This window comes from Saccostrea cucullata, unplaced genomic scaffold (genome assembly GCF_032062105.1).
Source record: "Saccostrea cucullata isolate Sc308-1 unplaced genomic scaffold, CSIRO_AGI_Scuc_v1 ctg15662, whole genome shotgun sequence".
NCBI lineage: Eukaryota > Metazoa > Mollusca > Bivalvia > Ostreida > Ostreidae > Saccostrea > Saccostrea cuccullata.
This window is the reverse complement of record NW_026920773.1, coordinates 1-17,783: the sequence shown is the minus strand read 5'-3', so window position 1 is coordinate 17,783 and position 17,783 is coordinate 1. Positions and strand designations below refer to the sequence as shown.

General features: G+C 33.6%; 1 protein-coding gene and 1 pseudogene across 1 annotated transcript; one reads left to right on the top strand and one right to left on the bottom strand.

Annotated features, from left to right (window-relative positions):
• The first annotated feature begins 3,943 nt into the window (after positions 1 to 3,943).
• Positions 3,944 to 8,366, top strand: LOC134257557 (uncharacterized). The gene is made up of 10 exons (XM_062740161.1): positions 3,944 to 4,366; positions 4,662 to 4,775; positions 5,114 to 5,213; positions 5,768 to 6,011; positions 6,560 to 6,801; positions 6,919 to 7,202; positions 7,303 to 7,489; positions 7,612 to 7,869; positions 7,961 to 8,132; positions 8,246 to 8,366. Exons 1-10 carry the CDS (start codon positions 3,944 to 3,946, stop codon positions 8,364 to 8,366), a joined length of 2,145 nt encoding a protein of 714 aa, XP_062596145.1.
• Positions 8,367 to 9,063: 697 nt separating this feature from the next.
• LOC134257547 (P2X purinoceptor 7-like) lies at positions 9,064 to 10,063 on the bottom strand (annotated as a pseudogene).
• Positions 10,064 to 17,783: the final 7,720 nt, after the last annotated feature.

Genomic DNA, 17,783 nt, shown 5'->3' with positions numbered 1-17,783 from the left:
AAAATTATCCCGCTATGTTTCCAACGCTTTTTATTTTTATGAAGCTTTGGTCAAGTTTGTTAAGAAAAAATTATTGCATTTTAACCCTGGGCTATACGCAGTATCTGCGTCCTTGAAAGCCGACATTAAAAATATTAAGTTCAAACATTAAAGACCAAACTATTTATAAAAACTATTTTGATTAACATGAGTATATCCAGATCCATTCAGTTGACCAAAACGTCATTGTCAACGAACTTTATGAACAACCTTTGTATTTTGTGTAATTCTATCATGTATTTTATGTTGCATTGTACATCTTGAATAAAACGTTAACTAAGTATATTATCGTTTGTTTGTTTTTTTTATCGAATTCAGCTACTTTTATTCTTCAAAATTATAAATTTCAAAAAAATGACTATTGGAAGGGGTGAGGTAAGCAAATACGACTTTTGATTATCATTATAGAAGGTTTATTGCAAAAATTTTCATTTTAGTGTACAAAGTAAAACTTTCACAGATAACTGACATTTTGAGCTACATAATAGGTAGATACTTTTCGAGAATTTGAGGGTGGCAGTAAAATTAGTTTACTTTTGATTTCAGTCTCACTTACACAAAAGGAATTTAAAGCGGTAATACGGCTGCAAATCGTGTGCTTTTTCATTCAAATTTACCCAATATATCATTCAGGAATAAGGTAAAAAGTTGAAGTAAGCATTTGAGAAAAGTAAACATTCTCTCCTCATGTAAAATTAACGTAATTAAAATCTGCCGGAAAATCAAGGGTCGTACAACTTAGTTCTGATTATTTGTACCACGTGAAGTCTAAAATGGCACGTGCATACAATGTAGGGTTTACAATTATAATGCAATATTAAGTAAAAGCAATTCTGAGAATCAAATTATCTTAACTCTCCGGTAAATTAATAATTGTTAACATATTAGTATGCATTCAGACGAATTTAATATGATTAAGTACAAATGTTGACGTTTTGTGTATTGGGGTACAGGAAAGGAAAATCCACCAAATCATACGTCATCGTGGCAAAATGTCAAACAAAATATCTTTCTGCAGTTCCAATACAATTTGCCTTTCAAATGGCAATAATTTTTTATATGTCATAAGTGCATTTTTACGTTGAGTTTGAAAGCCATGGAGATACGAGAAATGATAGCATGTATCAATAAACCTGTAGGGTAGAACCTTTGCGAGCCCAACGTGATCCCTTACCTTCTTCATCCAATGATTATATTAATCTCCCAACTAAATGTTTGTCAGGAAAGTTGCTTTTTAATTTCAAGCCCTATTTTTGGTTTTGTTTTTCGTTTTGGTCGACTTTGTCAATGTAGCATGCCTACCGGGCTTACCTCTCTTACCATGCTGTTTTGTTTAGGAAAACCATACGCATGCGTGAATAGCATGGAATGTGGAACCTCGAACACGTTGCGATGTATATATATTTATGGGCCATAAATAATTATTAATTTTAATGAAATAATCAGAATTATTATACCCGCACTTTCTAAAGAAAGTTCGGGTATATTGTTGTTACTCATGTCCGTCCGTCCGTCTGTCACACTTTTCTTCCCTGAACTCCTCCTATATTTTACACAGTAGCCTAATCATATTTTGGGAGATGGTTGGTGGTGTCATGAAGATGTGCAGTTAAGTTTCGGAATTTTGATTTTGCCCCGGGGTCAAATGGGGGTCGAAAATGACGTTTTTTATGCAAAAAGCCCCGTCCTCCCTGAACTCCTCCTACATTTTACACAGTAGCCTAATCATCTTTAGGGAGATGGTTGGTGGTGACATGTAGATGTGCAGTTAAGTTTCGAAATTTTGATTTTGCCCCGGGGGGTCAAATGGGGGTCAAAATGACGTTTTTTAAGCAAAAAAGCCCCGTCTTACCTGAACTCCTCCTACATTCTACACAGTAGCTTAATCATCTTTGGGAGATCGTTGTTGGTGTCATATAGATGTTCAGTAAGTTTTGAGAATTTTGATTTTGCCCCAGGGGGTTAAATGGGGGTCGAAAAATGACGTTTTTTTAAGCAAAAAGCCCCGTCTTCCCTGAACTCCTCCTACATTTTACATAGTATCCTAATCATCTTTTGGGAGATGGTTGGTGGTGTCATGTAGATGTGCAGTAAGTTTTCGGAATTTTAATTTTGCCCTGGGAGGTGGAATGGGGGTGGTAAATTTACGTTTTTGTAAGCAAAAAGCCCTGTATTCCGTAAGTCCTCCTTAATATTACTCAGAAGCCTAATTATCTTTCAGGAGAGTTAAATATTTTGAAAATTAGGTAAAGCATCGACGTCAAGGGGTAAAAAAGCATTGATGCTGGGAATCATCTTGAATTCTTATGAGTAATTAATGTACATGTCAAATATGTGAGAGTCATATCTCTTCTCAATCAAAAGTTATAAGCAAATGCAACATTTTTGAAAAGTAGGTTAGGCTTCAAGGTCAAGGTCACAGAGTTAAAAGTCATGATTTATTTGGAAAGGTCTTATCACAGGTAATAATATACATGCATTATAATATGAATGCCCTAACTTTTCTCTTTCAAAATGATGAATTGATAACAATTTATCTTTTTTGCTAGTAGGTCAAACTTCTAGGTCACATGTAAACAAAACCCATGCCATTCTCACAGGTAAATACTAGTAAATAAGTTTAATATGAATGCCTTTTCTCTTCTCATTCAGTAGATATGACCGTGATGACCATGCAAGGTTAAATTTATTGAGACAGATGGACAGTCTGACATACAAATGTACATATTTCTTTATGAATTGGGTAAAATTGGCCCAGTGGTTCTAGAGAAGTTAAAAATGTAAAAAGTTTTCAGACAAACAGATGGACAACACGTCACAACAGACGTTAAATGATAAGGAAACCGGAAAAACTCAAATGAGTGTTTTGAAAGGGTTACAATATGGTTACAGTATTTGAAAAGCTGTTTTTTTCTGGCAGAGATATGCATGACCAACATATTCATGTTTTATATCTTCTTTAGTAATTTGTTTGTTTGTTGTGAATACATCTCTCTCGGGAATTTTTCCCTCATATGGAGACACCACCAAATAATAATGAAGACAAGATGTGTTTGTGAAACACTGATGCCCCTGTATGGAAGCCTATGGCGAAGGTTGAAGTTTCTCAAATATATGTCAAACTCAAAGGTCAAGGTCAAATGGTTCAAATTGTTGGTATCAGAAGAAAGTATTGTCACAAGGAATATACATGTGAAATAAGTCATCCCTAGTACTTCCTGTTCAAAAGTTAATTGCCAAGGTTAAAGTTTTTTTAAAGTGGTTCAAACTCTAGGGTCAAGGTCAAACAAATTTATACCTGTTGACAGTTCACAATGAATACACATGTTAAGCATGAAAGCCCTAGCACCTACTGATAAAAATTTAGGCCAAATTTAAAGTTTGTTATTTTTCTTGTAAAAATGTGTAGAAATCCTAGGTCAAGCGGTCAAGAGGTCAAAATAAAAGGTCTTGTCACAAGAAATAAACCTATGAAATGTGGAAGCCATGTGTATAGCCCATCCCACGTAAAACTTATGGGCAAGGTTAAAGTTCTGCAGACAAATAGACACTAGACAGACGTAATATAAACACAAGAAACAAAATATGTATAATTAGTCAAAAGGGAAAAAAATCTACTATTTAATTGGAATCACAAAATAGATTGTTATTTAAGATTCAGGGGGTGGCTAGGGAGATTGGACCCCCCAAGGCTTGGAAGGTTTTACAATTTAACATAGTTCGATAGTCATTTTAATTACGAGTAAAATGATACAAAGCGTAACTTCTATCTCTCTCGCTGATTAGAGATATTACCAAAAATAGCTCAGTTCACACCTGAGAGCTCGCACTGAAATTGGCCGTATACCGGAAGTGACGTTCGTGACGTCACAAGTGTGACATGCAGAATTTCACGGAGTGATCGATGTCGAAGAAAAGAACAGGGAAATTTTGCGTTGCAGCGGGCTGCACATCAACACACAAGGATAATGTGTCCTTACATGATTTCCCCAAGGAATCGAAAAGACCAGATATCCGTCGGCAGTGGATTGCTTTTGTTAAAACGAAACGAAAAGATTTCACCAGTCCCACCCCTCATTCTGTGCTCTGCGAGAAACATTTCGCCGTTCACTGCTACCCCATGGAATATATGATTAAGAGGTCTATCGGTATGGAAGTAAAGAAAAAGTCACTTTTGCCCGATGCTGTACCCACTATTCATCTGATCGGAACAGTGAATCCTCTGTTAGGAAAGAGATCTTCTTCAGATGTAGATGCTCCAACAACATCGCGTCCATCGCAACAGAAGAAAATTCGATCTGCTTTTCTTAAACGGGAATGCTTTAGGGTAAGTTCAAAAAGTTAAATGGCTATTCCTTTATGTAAATATAATTATTTGAAATGCGATTGTTTTCAACATTTGTTTACATGCGTGTATTGTCAGTAGCCCCCCCCCCCGGCCTTTCTATGAATTTTGAAGTTTATACATGTGCATGTTAGACGTGTAATAAAAGCACCAAAAGTTGATTTATATCAACTTACAGTGCCCATGGATCCATCGACTATGATTATCAAATTTGTAAAAGCTGAGTGAGGCAAATTTTAATTATCAAGCTCTATATATTTTTTTTATTTGTTGACAGGCTGTGGAATCTCAGCAATCACAACATAATGAACATGAACATGTGCAGTGTAAAGAAAATGAATCCCACTCACAGACAGACTGTATTAAACCAGATGATCAGGAAATTTATCAGGTAATCCAAGATTTTGATGATGATTTCCAGTCATAATTAAAATTGATTTTTGATAATGACTAAAATTCATCATTTTTGTAGAATACTATAATGAAAAACAGTCATATTTTTAGTTTAGAATTTATTTTAGAAAACAGAGTAACTTTTGAAATTAAATAGGACTGTATTTCATAATTTTATTTTATCAAATTGTTAGGCCTGGGGCATGGGCACACGTACAAATTATCTTTTTAGCTACTTTTTATCTTGTCTTAAATTTTCTCATATTGTATGTTTAAGTTTTTGTATGCATCTGATTTTTTCAAATTATAATTCCTCACTTGTCTTTTAATATTTAGATTGCAACAAGAAGTATTGGACTTCAGATAAGCGAGAGCAAGAATGTGTCATCAAAGCGATCAAAGAGATGCCAAACTAATATAAAAAAATCAGACAAAGGTAACAAGGGGGCATGTACCGTATAAGTAGATTTTTTTTTTTTAGCAAGGACTTAATTTTGGCATTATTAGCGAGGATGCCAAGATCACTAAAATTGAAAAACGCTCAAAATTATCTGCGTTTTATTTGTAATAGCTTCTTTATATGTACTTTTCTAGTGATTTTTTTTTCAATGCATCTTGTACTATTGCATACATATATAATGATGACCCCATGTAGTTTGATCTACTTCTTCACTTGGCACATAAAATGTTAGTAATTGATATTGTTGTCGCTGGCTTAAATTCACTAAACTCAGTCAATATATCTAGATCTGGGGCCATAAAACATAAACAAGCTCACTTTTAATCTTGTTCTCACTTTAATTTAATACACGATTGTAACTTTATTCATGGATTAAGTGATTCAAATTCAATGGAATTAAGGACAGTGGGCTTAAAATTTGTATACTTTGATTGATAGAACATAATTATTGTATGATCTTAATAACAGTGTATGATTTAAAAAAAAACTATTATCTTACTTAGTTTTGTTTTTATATTAATGTCCTGTAGTTACTCAAGTAAATATGGACAAAAACCTGAAGTTAACCTCAACTGGAATCCAGTGCAACAGAGATCTAGAGGATGGTATTGGAAAACAGCATCCATGTCAAAAAAAGATGAAGCAGACCCCACTGAAGTTTTCAGTGCATGATGACTCTATTGATGAATATTCATCAGAAGTAGACGAAAAAGACCCTGACTTTGAACCAAATTTTTCTGATGACTGTCAGTCTAACTCATCAATAAATGAAAAGTAAGCTGTACAATATATTTTGGAAAATTACCATTTCCTTATACATGTACATGTATTTTTATCACTTGCATATACATGTATATACATAACAATGAGAATAATATCAAAGTAAGTACTTTTAAAATATTTAATTTTTTTTAATGTAAAGTACACAGGACATAATAATGATTATGCATATATCATTGACGTCAACCTAAAATTAAAAAAAACAGAAACCAAAAATACCCATGTCAACCTAAATTAAAAATAAAATCAAAACAAAAAAACCTATGAAATCAATCACATATGTATATTTAATACTACATTAGTTACATGCATGTAATTTAAACTGAATTAATACAATTATCCGGCTTTAATCAATATGAATTAATTTTAATCATGCTAAAATATCTAATGACTCTATTGAGGCAAGAAATTTTTTTTTTTTAAAAATCACTAAATTTGTCAGTCGCTAAAAATTAACATGTAACCCATTATAGGATAATTGCGATATGTTCTTCATTTGCTCTACATGAATTTTTTTTTTTATCTATAAATGGATTTTATAGTTATCAACCATGGAAAGATAGGAAGTTCATTGTGTTTGAATCAAGGCTATTGGAACTGTTTCAATTTTGTCCATCTTGTTCTGCACCTGCTTTATTTGACGTGAAGAGAACTGTTGGATCAATGGTTAAAATAGAACAGGCTTGTGGTGGATGTGGCTTCAACAGAATATGGGAGAGTCAGCCCATGATAGGATCTGTACCAGCAGGAAATCTGATTTTCTCTGCAGCTCTTCTCTTTACTGGTAATGACTCATAACTTAGTAATGTTTTAAAATACAAAGTTGAATTTGGTATACACTGTAGCATATATTAAAAGTTTTATATACGTATGATTTAATAAACATTCACCATTTTTATAGGATTACTTCCCTCTAAAACCATCCGGTTCATGGAACAGATGAATGTCTCATGTATCTCCTCCAATACTTTTTTCCAACACCAAAAGTATTATTTACATCCATCTATTTGTTCGGTGTGGAGGACCTTCCAAGAAAATTACTTCACACAAATGGCTGCCAGTGGGAAGGCTTTAACCCTAGGAGGTGATGGTAGAGCAGACACCCCAGGTCATTCTGCCAAGTATGGGAGCTATGGTTTGCTGGATCTAGACCTTATGATTGTAATACATATAGAACTAGTGCAAGTGAGTTTTAAGCATTCTGATGGAAATTTAAATTAGTTTCATGGAAAAAAAATGAAAGAAAATATCACTTTATTTATTTATTGTACATAATATATTTTAGAGTAATGAAGTAAAAAGCAGCTACCATATGGAAAAAGAAGGTTTTGTACGAAGCATCAACCTTGTACAAAGTAAAGGACTAAAAATCGGGGAGATTGTGACAGACCGCCATGTTCAAATTGTCAAGTATGCCCGAGAGGAATTGCCGAACACCAAACATTATTTTGATGTGTGGCATGTAGCTAAAGGTTAGGTTAAAGCTTTTGTTATTTTAGCATAGACTTAATATATATTTATTCTAAATTTTCACATCTTTTTTCACTGGATCCATTGAGTTTGAAATACCATGGTTTGATTGTATTTTTTTTAGGACTGAAGAAAAAACTAGTGGCTTTATCCAAGGAAAAGAACTGTGAAGCATTGCAGCCATGGATCCGTAGCATGTGCAATCACCTTTACTGGGTACCTGCCTCAACACCAAGTGGTAATGGTCAGTTAATGCTGGAAAAATGGGAGTCGATTGTCAACCATGTCCAAAACATACACGAACACGATGGGCAGTTATACACTGAGTGCTCACATGGACCACTGGAGGGAAGAGAACAACAAAAGAAATGGCTCATTCCTGGTAATAAATCATTATAAATTTTTATTGTGACCTTCATTGAATTTAATATGCAGTCAATATAATGAATAGAATTATTTCCATACATATGTAGGAAGCAAAGCTGCAGAAAAATTTTCTGATATTGCCACTTCAAAGCAAATGAAGAAGGATGTTCAGAAATTATCTCCAGGTGCACAGACTGCATCGTTGGAAGGTTATCACGCTGTTGTTAACCATTTTGCACCCAAAATGATTGGGTTTTCATATCATGGGATGAAGTCAAGGTAAAAAAAAACAAAACAACAACAATTCGCTTTCTTTTTGTGAAAACTGATGTGTAGTGAAACATGAGGTACAGTATTTATTTACGTGATACAATAAATCTTCCACTTTCTAGAATCATATTAGCAGCTCTTCATTTTAATGAAAATGCCATGAGAGAACAGGCCTCCACGAAAGAGGGAAGGAAAAGATATGATGTCATATTCCCCAAATTCAAAAAAAGGGGAATATTCTAGAGAAGTAAAAGTCAACTGCACATATGGTATGTACACAAGCTTTTTTGCTTTAATTTATCATTAAGATGTGTAAAGAATGATGTTTGACTGTATCTGCACAAAATCATTTATTTGCAGGTTACATTGACAAATTAATGAAAGTGGTCATCACTTCAGCAGAGGATCAGACCATGAACTCCAGTGGTATCAAGCTGAACGATGTTCCTCCTCCACTTTGCAGTGCTTATGAAAGACCAAATAAAGAGACTGCTATTCAAGAAAAACTTTCAAGATTTTCTAGTCATGATGCTTTAGTCGACCAAGATAATGCATGTTTAGAGAAGTAATTCATTGATTGATTGATTTTATGTTGTTTAACATCCCTCGGCTCCGGAGAATTTTGCACTCATATGGAGAGGCCACCACTTGCCGGTGGAAAGCTGCAAATTTTGTTCTCTATTCGGCATTTCGTTGAGGAGTGAGGGATCTTACCAGACTAGCACCTACTAAGACTCAGGACCTCGGGTTATTGGTCTCATCCGAAGAATCAGTCTCACAAAGGGATTCAAACCTGGGACGTAAGGATTAAATCTTTACTTCGCGACTCTAGAGCAGACACTCTAACCACTTCGCCACGTGGGCGACTAATTATAATCCATTGAAGAGGCTTGACTGTACATGTATTCAATTTATTTAACTTGTAATTCTCAGAGAATGTTTATTGTTGTTTAAATCCAGTGTAATTTTCAGAATTAGATGGAAAAGTTTTACGGATACAATTCACAGCACATGATGGTAAAACAACTCGGATCTTTTTTTTCCAAGATACCCCCACGCCCACCTTGCTAATTGTCTATAGGCTGTATATCTGTATTTTCTGAAAAAGAGAGAGGAGTATTTTAAAGTCACATCTACATTTGAACTCTTTTATTTCAAATACATGTACCAATATCTTGAATGCAAGATACCTGGGGGATATGTTAAAGTGAGTTGACTTACATGTATGTATATGTTTTATTGTTTCAAATACTCTGAGCCTCATAAAGCCAATATTTTGAAATAGTCCTCTATAGTACCACATAGTTTTATTTTTGCACATGTAAATATGATACTGCAATTTTTTAAGAATTAAGATGTGTTCAGTGTTCTTTGGTTTATGACCCAGAAAATACAATGTACAATATGTGTTGATTGAGTTTTGAAACTATACATGTAATTAAAATTCATGAATGATATTTTTTTATTTGGTTGTTGCAAGACTCCTAGATAATTTAAGGTTTATCCTTAAAAGATTTTTAAGGTTTGATAATTTGATTTATAATAAGAAAATGCCAAGTTTAACTTGGACTAAGTTTGAAGACATTAACTCAAATTAAAATGACATGATTTATGGTAAACTTGATAAACTGATTATAATTATATGGTATTGTATTTATGAAATATAAAGATTGGACTGATAATCCTGAAAGATTCGTGTAATTTGTAGTAAGATGCGTGCAAGAAATATTGCATATTACTAATTACTCTGAAGAATCTTCAATATTTTCCCCATACTGCTGTTTATATTGGTAATACGCTATTTGGAGGACATATTTGTTTAAACAGGCTGGTGCAAATCCAGGGTGGCTAGTTATACAGGTAATGCCTTGGTCTTCCTCAAAAATGGACATAACATTTTCCACCTCATGGCAGCAGACAGATTCCTGTGCAGTGGGCATTATAGAACAATTTCCACACTTGCACCTACAAAATATTTACATATGCTGTTATCATGGTTATGCAATTCAATAAAATTGCTGTCATTTAAAATTTAATTGTCAGACTAATTTTCAAAAAGCATGCATTCGAGTTCACTGGAGGGGGGGGTCAAATCATTGCAATAAATTAAAAATAACGACAATGAAAATTATTAATGAAAGTGTACGAAAAAGAATGGTTTCCCACAACAACAGAAAAAAAATGAGCGCTAAAATTAAAATCTGTAGGGACTAACCTTGTATTCATCTGTTCATGCCCTCGATCAGCTGATTTTAGTCATATTAGCTTTAGGGTGGGGGATAAATGGGTGTCGAATTATGTTTTTATTTCATATATTTTTCTAAAATAATTATTAAAATGCTTCTTGTGAATATTTTCTATCGTTTTACTCACATACCAATCAATAGTATGCAAACGGTTTGCTTCCTCGGGTCCCGCATCGTTCGTGGTAGGCCTAGATTCTTCTTCGTCTGAGGGTTCACTAACGTAGGGCTCAAAACGAAAGGGTTCTACTCCCACATTTTCTGTATTATTGCACAGCAATGAGTCCTCGTCAAAACTTGAAGATCCACAAGAAAGATCTAACAATTCTTCCTCTAAGGAACAATTAGCCGAAACAACGCTTTCAGACATTATCCGTCTATCACTTGATGGAAGCGAGACACACTTGTGACGTCACTGAGCTTGATTGCATTTAAACCGGAAGTGACATTATCAAAGATTCTCGATCGTTTTCACAGGTGCAAATGCAGACACTCAACAGTGATTATCTTTGAAACGGCGGTACCGATTTTAGTAGGATTTTCGCCAAAATGTTTTATTAAGCAGGTCTAGTGAATTACGTTTATGAGTAAAAGTACCGTGGCCTATATGCAACAATACTGGAAAATTTCACCACTTTCCAATTACCAATAAGGTCACACGAGCTTTCTAAAAATGGATAGTTGGGAAACCCGGGGGAGACTTCGACGTAACGTCAAGTTAGATATGTCACGTCACGTTATAGAAGCATATCACCCAAATGTCCAATTATAATATGTAATTCTACAAAATGCTGCTTTTTTCTCCATTTTTTCTCGTAAGAAAAGGCTGGGTATCCTCTTGCATCAACTTATCTTAATTTTTTACTCATATTTCAAAAAACTACCCATCTTTCCATATGATGTTCCAATTTCAGTAGCAATGTCAAGAACAGTAAGGTATCCGACAACGCCAATTAACGCTTTTAATTTGTCTAGGGGGATACGTACCTAAATATAGCCTCTAAAAAGCGACCACATCTTTTATCAACGTCCATTGAAGTTCTTTTTTTCTTAAAATTATTATGCCACTGGAAAACCAGTAACTAAATGCATTTTTCCCAAGCCTTTGTCAATAATATTCGCGTTTAAGATAGAGTGATCCCTGGATTTTCACAAAACGTGTGACTTGACCGAAATTTGACGTTATCTAACAACTTAGAGATGGACAATAAACCATCAACTTATAAACTAAACATCCAGTAAAATCAGTAAAACTCTCACACAAAGGTTTATAATAGATCAAGCAATCGTAATAATGACATAGTTTTCGTTTTATATACCACATAGGGCGGTTTAATTCTTATTTCACGAATAAAGAATTTAAATAATGATAAACGCGTTAATGTCTCCCCCGCATATCCAAACAACCGTTTCTATGGCAACTGCCATAAAGTTATTATCAAAGATATTTAAAATGTTTTTTAATTTAAAATATTCATCAGGTGTCTATATTTTCATTTGTAATTTTCAACCAATTCCACGGAAAAATAAATGAATTATGAAGAAATTCCACGAACTTTTGGATCAACCCTCGTAAATACAAACTGGTAATGAATTAAGCATGTAAAATACATGTAAGAGGTTCTGAGTCATAGGTCACAGGGTCACAGGGTCTGAGAATTTCATACTCAATTTGACGAATACATGTTCTGTGTAAATTATAGAATTATTTTGACTTTTTCCTTGGAAAGCTGCCCAATATGTAGAAGTGTGTATTTAGAGGCAAACACATTAGTGGGGTATTACTGTCTCATGACAGCATATATATAGTTTACTTATGAAATTTGTAATTTTCTGAAAGTGTATACATTTATAAGTATGAAAAAAATTCCAAATCCTATAGGAAAATTTTAACAAGTCTGTTTTTGAAGAGATGCGCCGTATTGTCACTTTAAAAGTGTAAATGTGAGACTTACAATGTAGATCAAAAGGCTGGCTTATTAAAACTATACCTGTATTTTCGCTCCTCTACTATATGCTTCAATACAATTAAAATTAGAGTGAGAATACAAGTCTAATTTTAATTTGATTGATCAAAAGTGAGCTCGTGTAGTTTTGTGGCTCGCAGCCAGTACGATTTTTTTCGTTGTGGCAAAGTTAAAATCTACAGATTCCTAAGATACGAATTGTTCGTATGTTATTAAAGGCTGTCTGTAAGTATAATTTGATGCTGCGTTTTTAAGAATTTTTGGTATGTCTTAGGTAATAGACGAAAAAAATATGGTTTTGTCTAAATCTAACATATTGTTTAAATCCAGTACTAGTTAAAAATATTGCTTTTAATTTTAAGTCTGATCTACAATGAAGCACAACATGGCATTCATCCTCTACACTATTTGAAGAACATAAATTACAGAGTCTATCAAACAGAGCCCTCCCCTTATACCGTCTTGTTTCAATTCTTATAGGTAACACACCGCTTTAAAATTGCACAAGTATAGAACGATCGCACTTTGCAATGTCCATAGTAACATATTTCTCTATTTGAAAATCACTCTTAATGGATCGGAAGGTTCTAGATGTTTGGACGCTTTGAAGTTCTTCATTCCAGAGTGTTAAACAATTTCCACGGAGTTATTTTTTTTTTGTTCCAATACGTTCTTTTAATTAAAAGTCATGTTCGTAACATTTTTTTATCCAATTTCTGATTGTTTTTAGAACATATTTTTGAGTATGTACCTTCGTATACTGGAATATGCATGGCAGATCATATAATTTCATCGACTTTTACTTCATTCTGTAAGGTGTTCCTTCAAGTCTGGAAAATGAAACAAGTCCAAGGGTGAAAGAATTGACAAATATTGTTGGTGCTACAAAATATTAACTTTCTGTTTATACCCAAAACTCCTTTACTTTTCAGGACGTGTGGGTTTGGACGCTGTCATGAAGAAATTTAATGTAGTGGATTCCTGATACTGGTTCCTTCTCATAAACCTTTTGATTTTTTTTTTTTTTTTGCAAAGATTTTGTTTTCTAGACTCCTCCAGAAATTGAGCTGCCTCCCCAAATAAGAATTTGAGCAAGAAGACCACTAATGTTTAAGAAAATGGCATATAAAACTGTCTTTGTGCTCTTGCTATTCTTTGCTTTTCTCATACCTTTGCTGTTGTTGTCAAGTGCATCTTATTGTTAATTTGTTTTGAGGGTTTAAAGCAATGGATTCAAGTTTCATTATCAGGTGCATTTTAAAAACCACATAGTTATTCATGATTTTAAATAATATTATTTTCTTTTTATGCATTTTATTACAATTTATTTATAGGAATACGTATGAAGGACACGTGTGCAAAATTTTGTTGATCTAGCTTTAACAGATTTTAAGAAATTGCAAAAAATGCACCCCAAAAATGTCTTTTTTCAGCGTTATGCGGTTGCACTTTAAAATTACAGCATATTGCAATTGAAATAATTGTTAATTATCATATATTTTCATGCAATTGATCATTATCAGAATTTGGAGATTTTATTACAAATTATTTTGGTGCATTTTCAGAATCTAATCAAAACTTTTGAAGATATGAAAGAAAATGTAATAGGGGTGCAATGTTATACATTTTCACTTTTTACCTCTCTCTTTATGCCAAATAAAAATAATATCCACATCATTTATTTTTTTCATATTTTTGTCTAAAATTGCAATATAAATGCTCTGTTACTTACAGAAAATAAATTGGGTCATGTAACTCTTGTAATGAAATGTCATCATGCTTTTATGTTGAAAATTGAGATTTTACAAAAATCTGTAGTGTCCGTAACCACTAAAATTCTGTGAAATTGGAAGGCTCTATAAATATATTAATTAATTCTATAGAAATGCATTTCATTTAGATGCTAAGATGTGTTGTAATTTTCCTGATCATTACCACTGTTTCTCTGGTATTATCACAAATTTGGTTACGGACACTACAAAATCCTATAGTGTCCGTAACCTGTATTTTAGTCAGTTTGAAACTGCCTGTCTTAAAACGAACAAATACTATGTCTTTATTTTTTACATTGTTTAAGTTAACTGGTGTTACATTTAACACAATCTTGTTGGAATTCCTCTTCTTAAGGTTAATTTTCATCCTAATTCAAATAACTTGTAGAGTGTGTAGTGTCCGTAACCAAAAGTTGAAAAATTAAATCTTGGTATTTTTTCCCAAAAAAAATTTACACAAATTTTTGAAGCAGTTTATTGTTAAATTTAGAGAGAAAAGGGGTGTTTTTTTAACTGGAATTAATTCAGATCACATGCTTTTTTTCTTTACTACAAGTACTAAAATAATGAATGGACACCAACAATGACGAAAAATATATGGAAAAATTATTACAATGAGTTAAATAACCCATATTTCTTGTTTCTCTTGCTCCAGTTGTCTAGTTGCTTATTAGAAAATACCTTACAATGTGTTTCATGCAAGTTAATTTGCATTCAAAATGTTTAACAGTGGGTAAGTATTTTGGTTAAGGACACTACAAAAAAAAAAAAAAGGCACCTGAAATTACACCAATTTCAAAATGAAGTATTTTATAATTAGCTGTTTGAAGAAAAACAGACTGAGAATACTTCATAAAATAAAAAAAAGCATTAAAGAAATGAGTGAACTTTATTCTTTAAGGTTTGATTTTCTACTTGCGCATGACACCTGTATAAAGTGCATAGTTATGTTGAATCTGGCTGCCTCTTCCAAAATTGTGAATCTCATGGCCCCAGGGTCAGGGGTTCTAGTGCTAGAGCGGGGCTATATAGATTATGTAGTGAAAATGCATAAATTCTTTGAAATTCTTCTCTGCTCATGGGCATTAAATAAACTAACCAAGTGCATAGTTATGTTGAATAAGACTGCCTCTTCCAAAATTGTGAATTTCATGGCCCCAGGGTCAGGGGTTCTTGTGCTAGGGCGGGGCTATAAAGATTATATAGTGAAAATGAATTATTTCCTGAAAATCTTTTTTTTTCTGGGCCTGAGTAATAAACCAATGAACTATGTACATAGTCATGAGGAGGAAGGATGGCTGTTTGAGATTTGTGAATTTCAGGGCCCCTGGGTCAGGACTTCTTGTGTTTTGGCGGGGCTCTAATGTTTATATAATGTAAATGCATGAATTCTTTGAAAATCTTTTCCTTTGCTCCTGGGTATTATGCCACTGATCTAAGTACATATTTATGATGAAGAATGCTGCCTCTTCCAAAATGGTTAATTTCCGGGCCCCTGGGTCAGAGGTATTTGGAGGGGGGCGGGTACATAGTCTGAAAATAAATTAATGCTTTGAAATCCCCATTTTGATATCAATCAACAAGTTATGATGAAATAAAATTCATGATGCAGTTTCAAAAAATTTTGAACTATGTGGCCCCAGGGTCAGTGGTCCTGTGGCATGGGGTGCACAGTTGGTTACAAAGAGTAAATGCATTTGCTCACTGTTACTCTGATCTACCTCTGGGTATTAAATAACCAAAGTAAGCATGCTAAGTGTATAATTTTGATAAGCCTCTTTCAAAATTGTGAATTTCATGTCCTAAGGTTTAATACACGAATCAAATTCAATTACGGAATACTCAGGTGAAATATAAGGCCCCTGGGCCTCTTGTTAAAAAAATTTGTGATATTGATGAATGGGATTTGTCGTAAGACTTCTCTTACGATTTCTTATACTTAAGGAAGTTTTGTGAAACGGCAGTGACAAATCTTATGATTGTCATGTCAGATCTTACGATGACATAATTTATTGAACAACCCTCGTATAACTAAAAAAAAAGAGGTTATATATATTTGCATACATGGTCGTGATAATGACCTTAGAATTTCGAGAATACTCTGGTAAGATTTTCTGTTTTAAATTGTTTCACTGTATTGGACTTGAAAGCTCGATTTGCTTTTCGGTATCTCCTTAATTTAAATTAGTTTGAAGAGACCCCCGTAATTTTAATTTATTTATCAGTGTTCAGCATCGGTTTCAAAATTGTTATTTACAACAGGTTTTTGCGTTCCGAATCATTTAAGAAAATAAATGAATATATACATTGATACCTATTGTGCCCTTTTATAAGCAGGGCTTTTTCTTTTATTCAATATAAAACAGAGCTTGAAATAAGATACTTAGTACCACAGAATCTGGAAAAGATATCAATGGCAACCTAACAACAAAACGTTCGGAAAAAAGATGATGACTTTAACTTTTTATTGCCAACTTCCCTAATTAATTAAGAGTCAAGCAATTGAATTTAATAAACTGCCTACGAGAAGAACATCTCTGAGTTGATTAGATATACAAGAGCATGCCCTGTGTAATCAAGCAATTCTAAAACGAAGTAATCTAATGACAAACAAATTGATGAAATGATACATCAACAGCTTCATATAAAGTCATCATTTTGCAGGTTCTTTGCAATGACCTTGTCAGAAAATACATTCTGTCTTTATGCTGAATGCTGACTGATGCTTTTCATACTAATTACCAGTCATATTTTTTCTTACTCTTTTTTGCCATCATAACGACGAGCACAAGGCGAGTGTTTTTATTGTGTTTTTAGAGGTCCATGTTTGCTCTGCTGCTGATTGTATTTTTTTCAAGCGAATTTACATTTTAACATAATAAATCTGAATTGACATTTCATCTAAAAAAAATGGAAAACACTTATGCTCAGGATTTTGATAACCTTCTGCTCTGTGTCTGAATATTAGGTGAACAAAGTTACTGTTTAGTTAAGATAAACACTTTGCCTCTCTCAAAAGTGTGAATTTCATGGCCTCTGGTTTTAAACATGAACCCGACTGAGAGAAAGTTGTTACATCCTATAAGACCCGTAGGCCTCTTTTTAGTCTCCGCCGGTGAAACCGGAGGGGACTATAGGTTTGAGTATGTCAGTCCGTCCGTCTGTTTGTCCTTTCGTCTCTCTGTCAGTCTGTCCAACTTGGTTTTCAGCACTTTTTCTAAAGGCTTGCAGATTTCCAGCTGTTTTTGGAATGTGAGTATATCTTGATGAGTTCAAATCAGGTTTGAATGTCACTTCGCGTCATTAGAAAAGTTCAAGTCATCATGTTTATCATAAAGCTTAGTTGTTGAATCATCATTAACGCCTTTTTCATGTAAAATATCCTAGAATGAAACAGACGTGTCAAACTCTTTGGTATCTTTTATTTCAAGCTCACCAGGATATATCTTATCGACATAGGAATGAAAATAACCATTGTTAGTTTACAATACGTCGTCGATATATCTAAATGTTAAGTTGAAGGCCACAGCAAATGTTTGCTTCTTTTCATGCATGATTTTACACAAATTCTGCTTCATATGAATACAAAAATAACTTGCAAATAACGGAGCTCAATTGGTACTCATGGGAATTCCAATAGATTATTGGAAGACCTGGTCTCCAAAAACCACATAGATA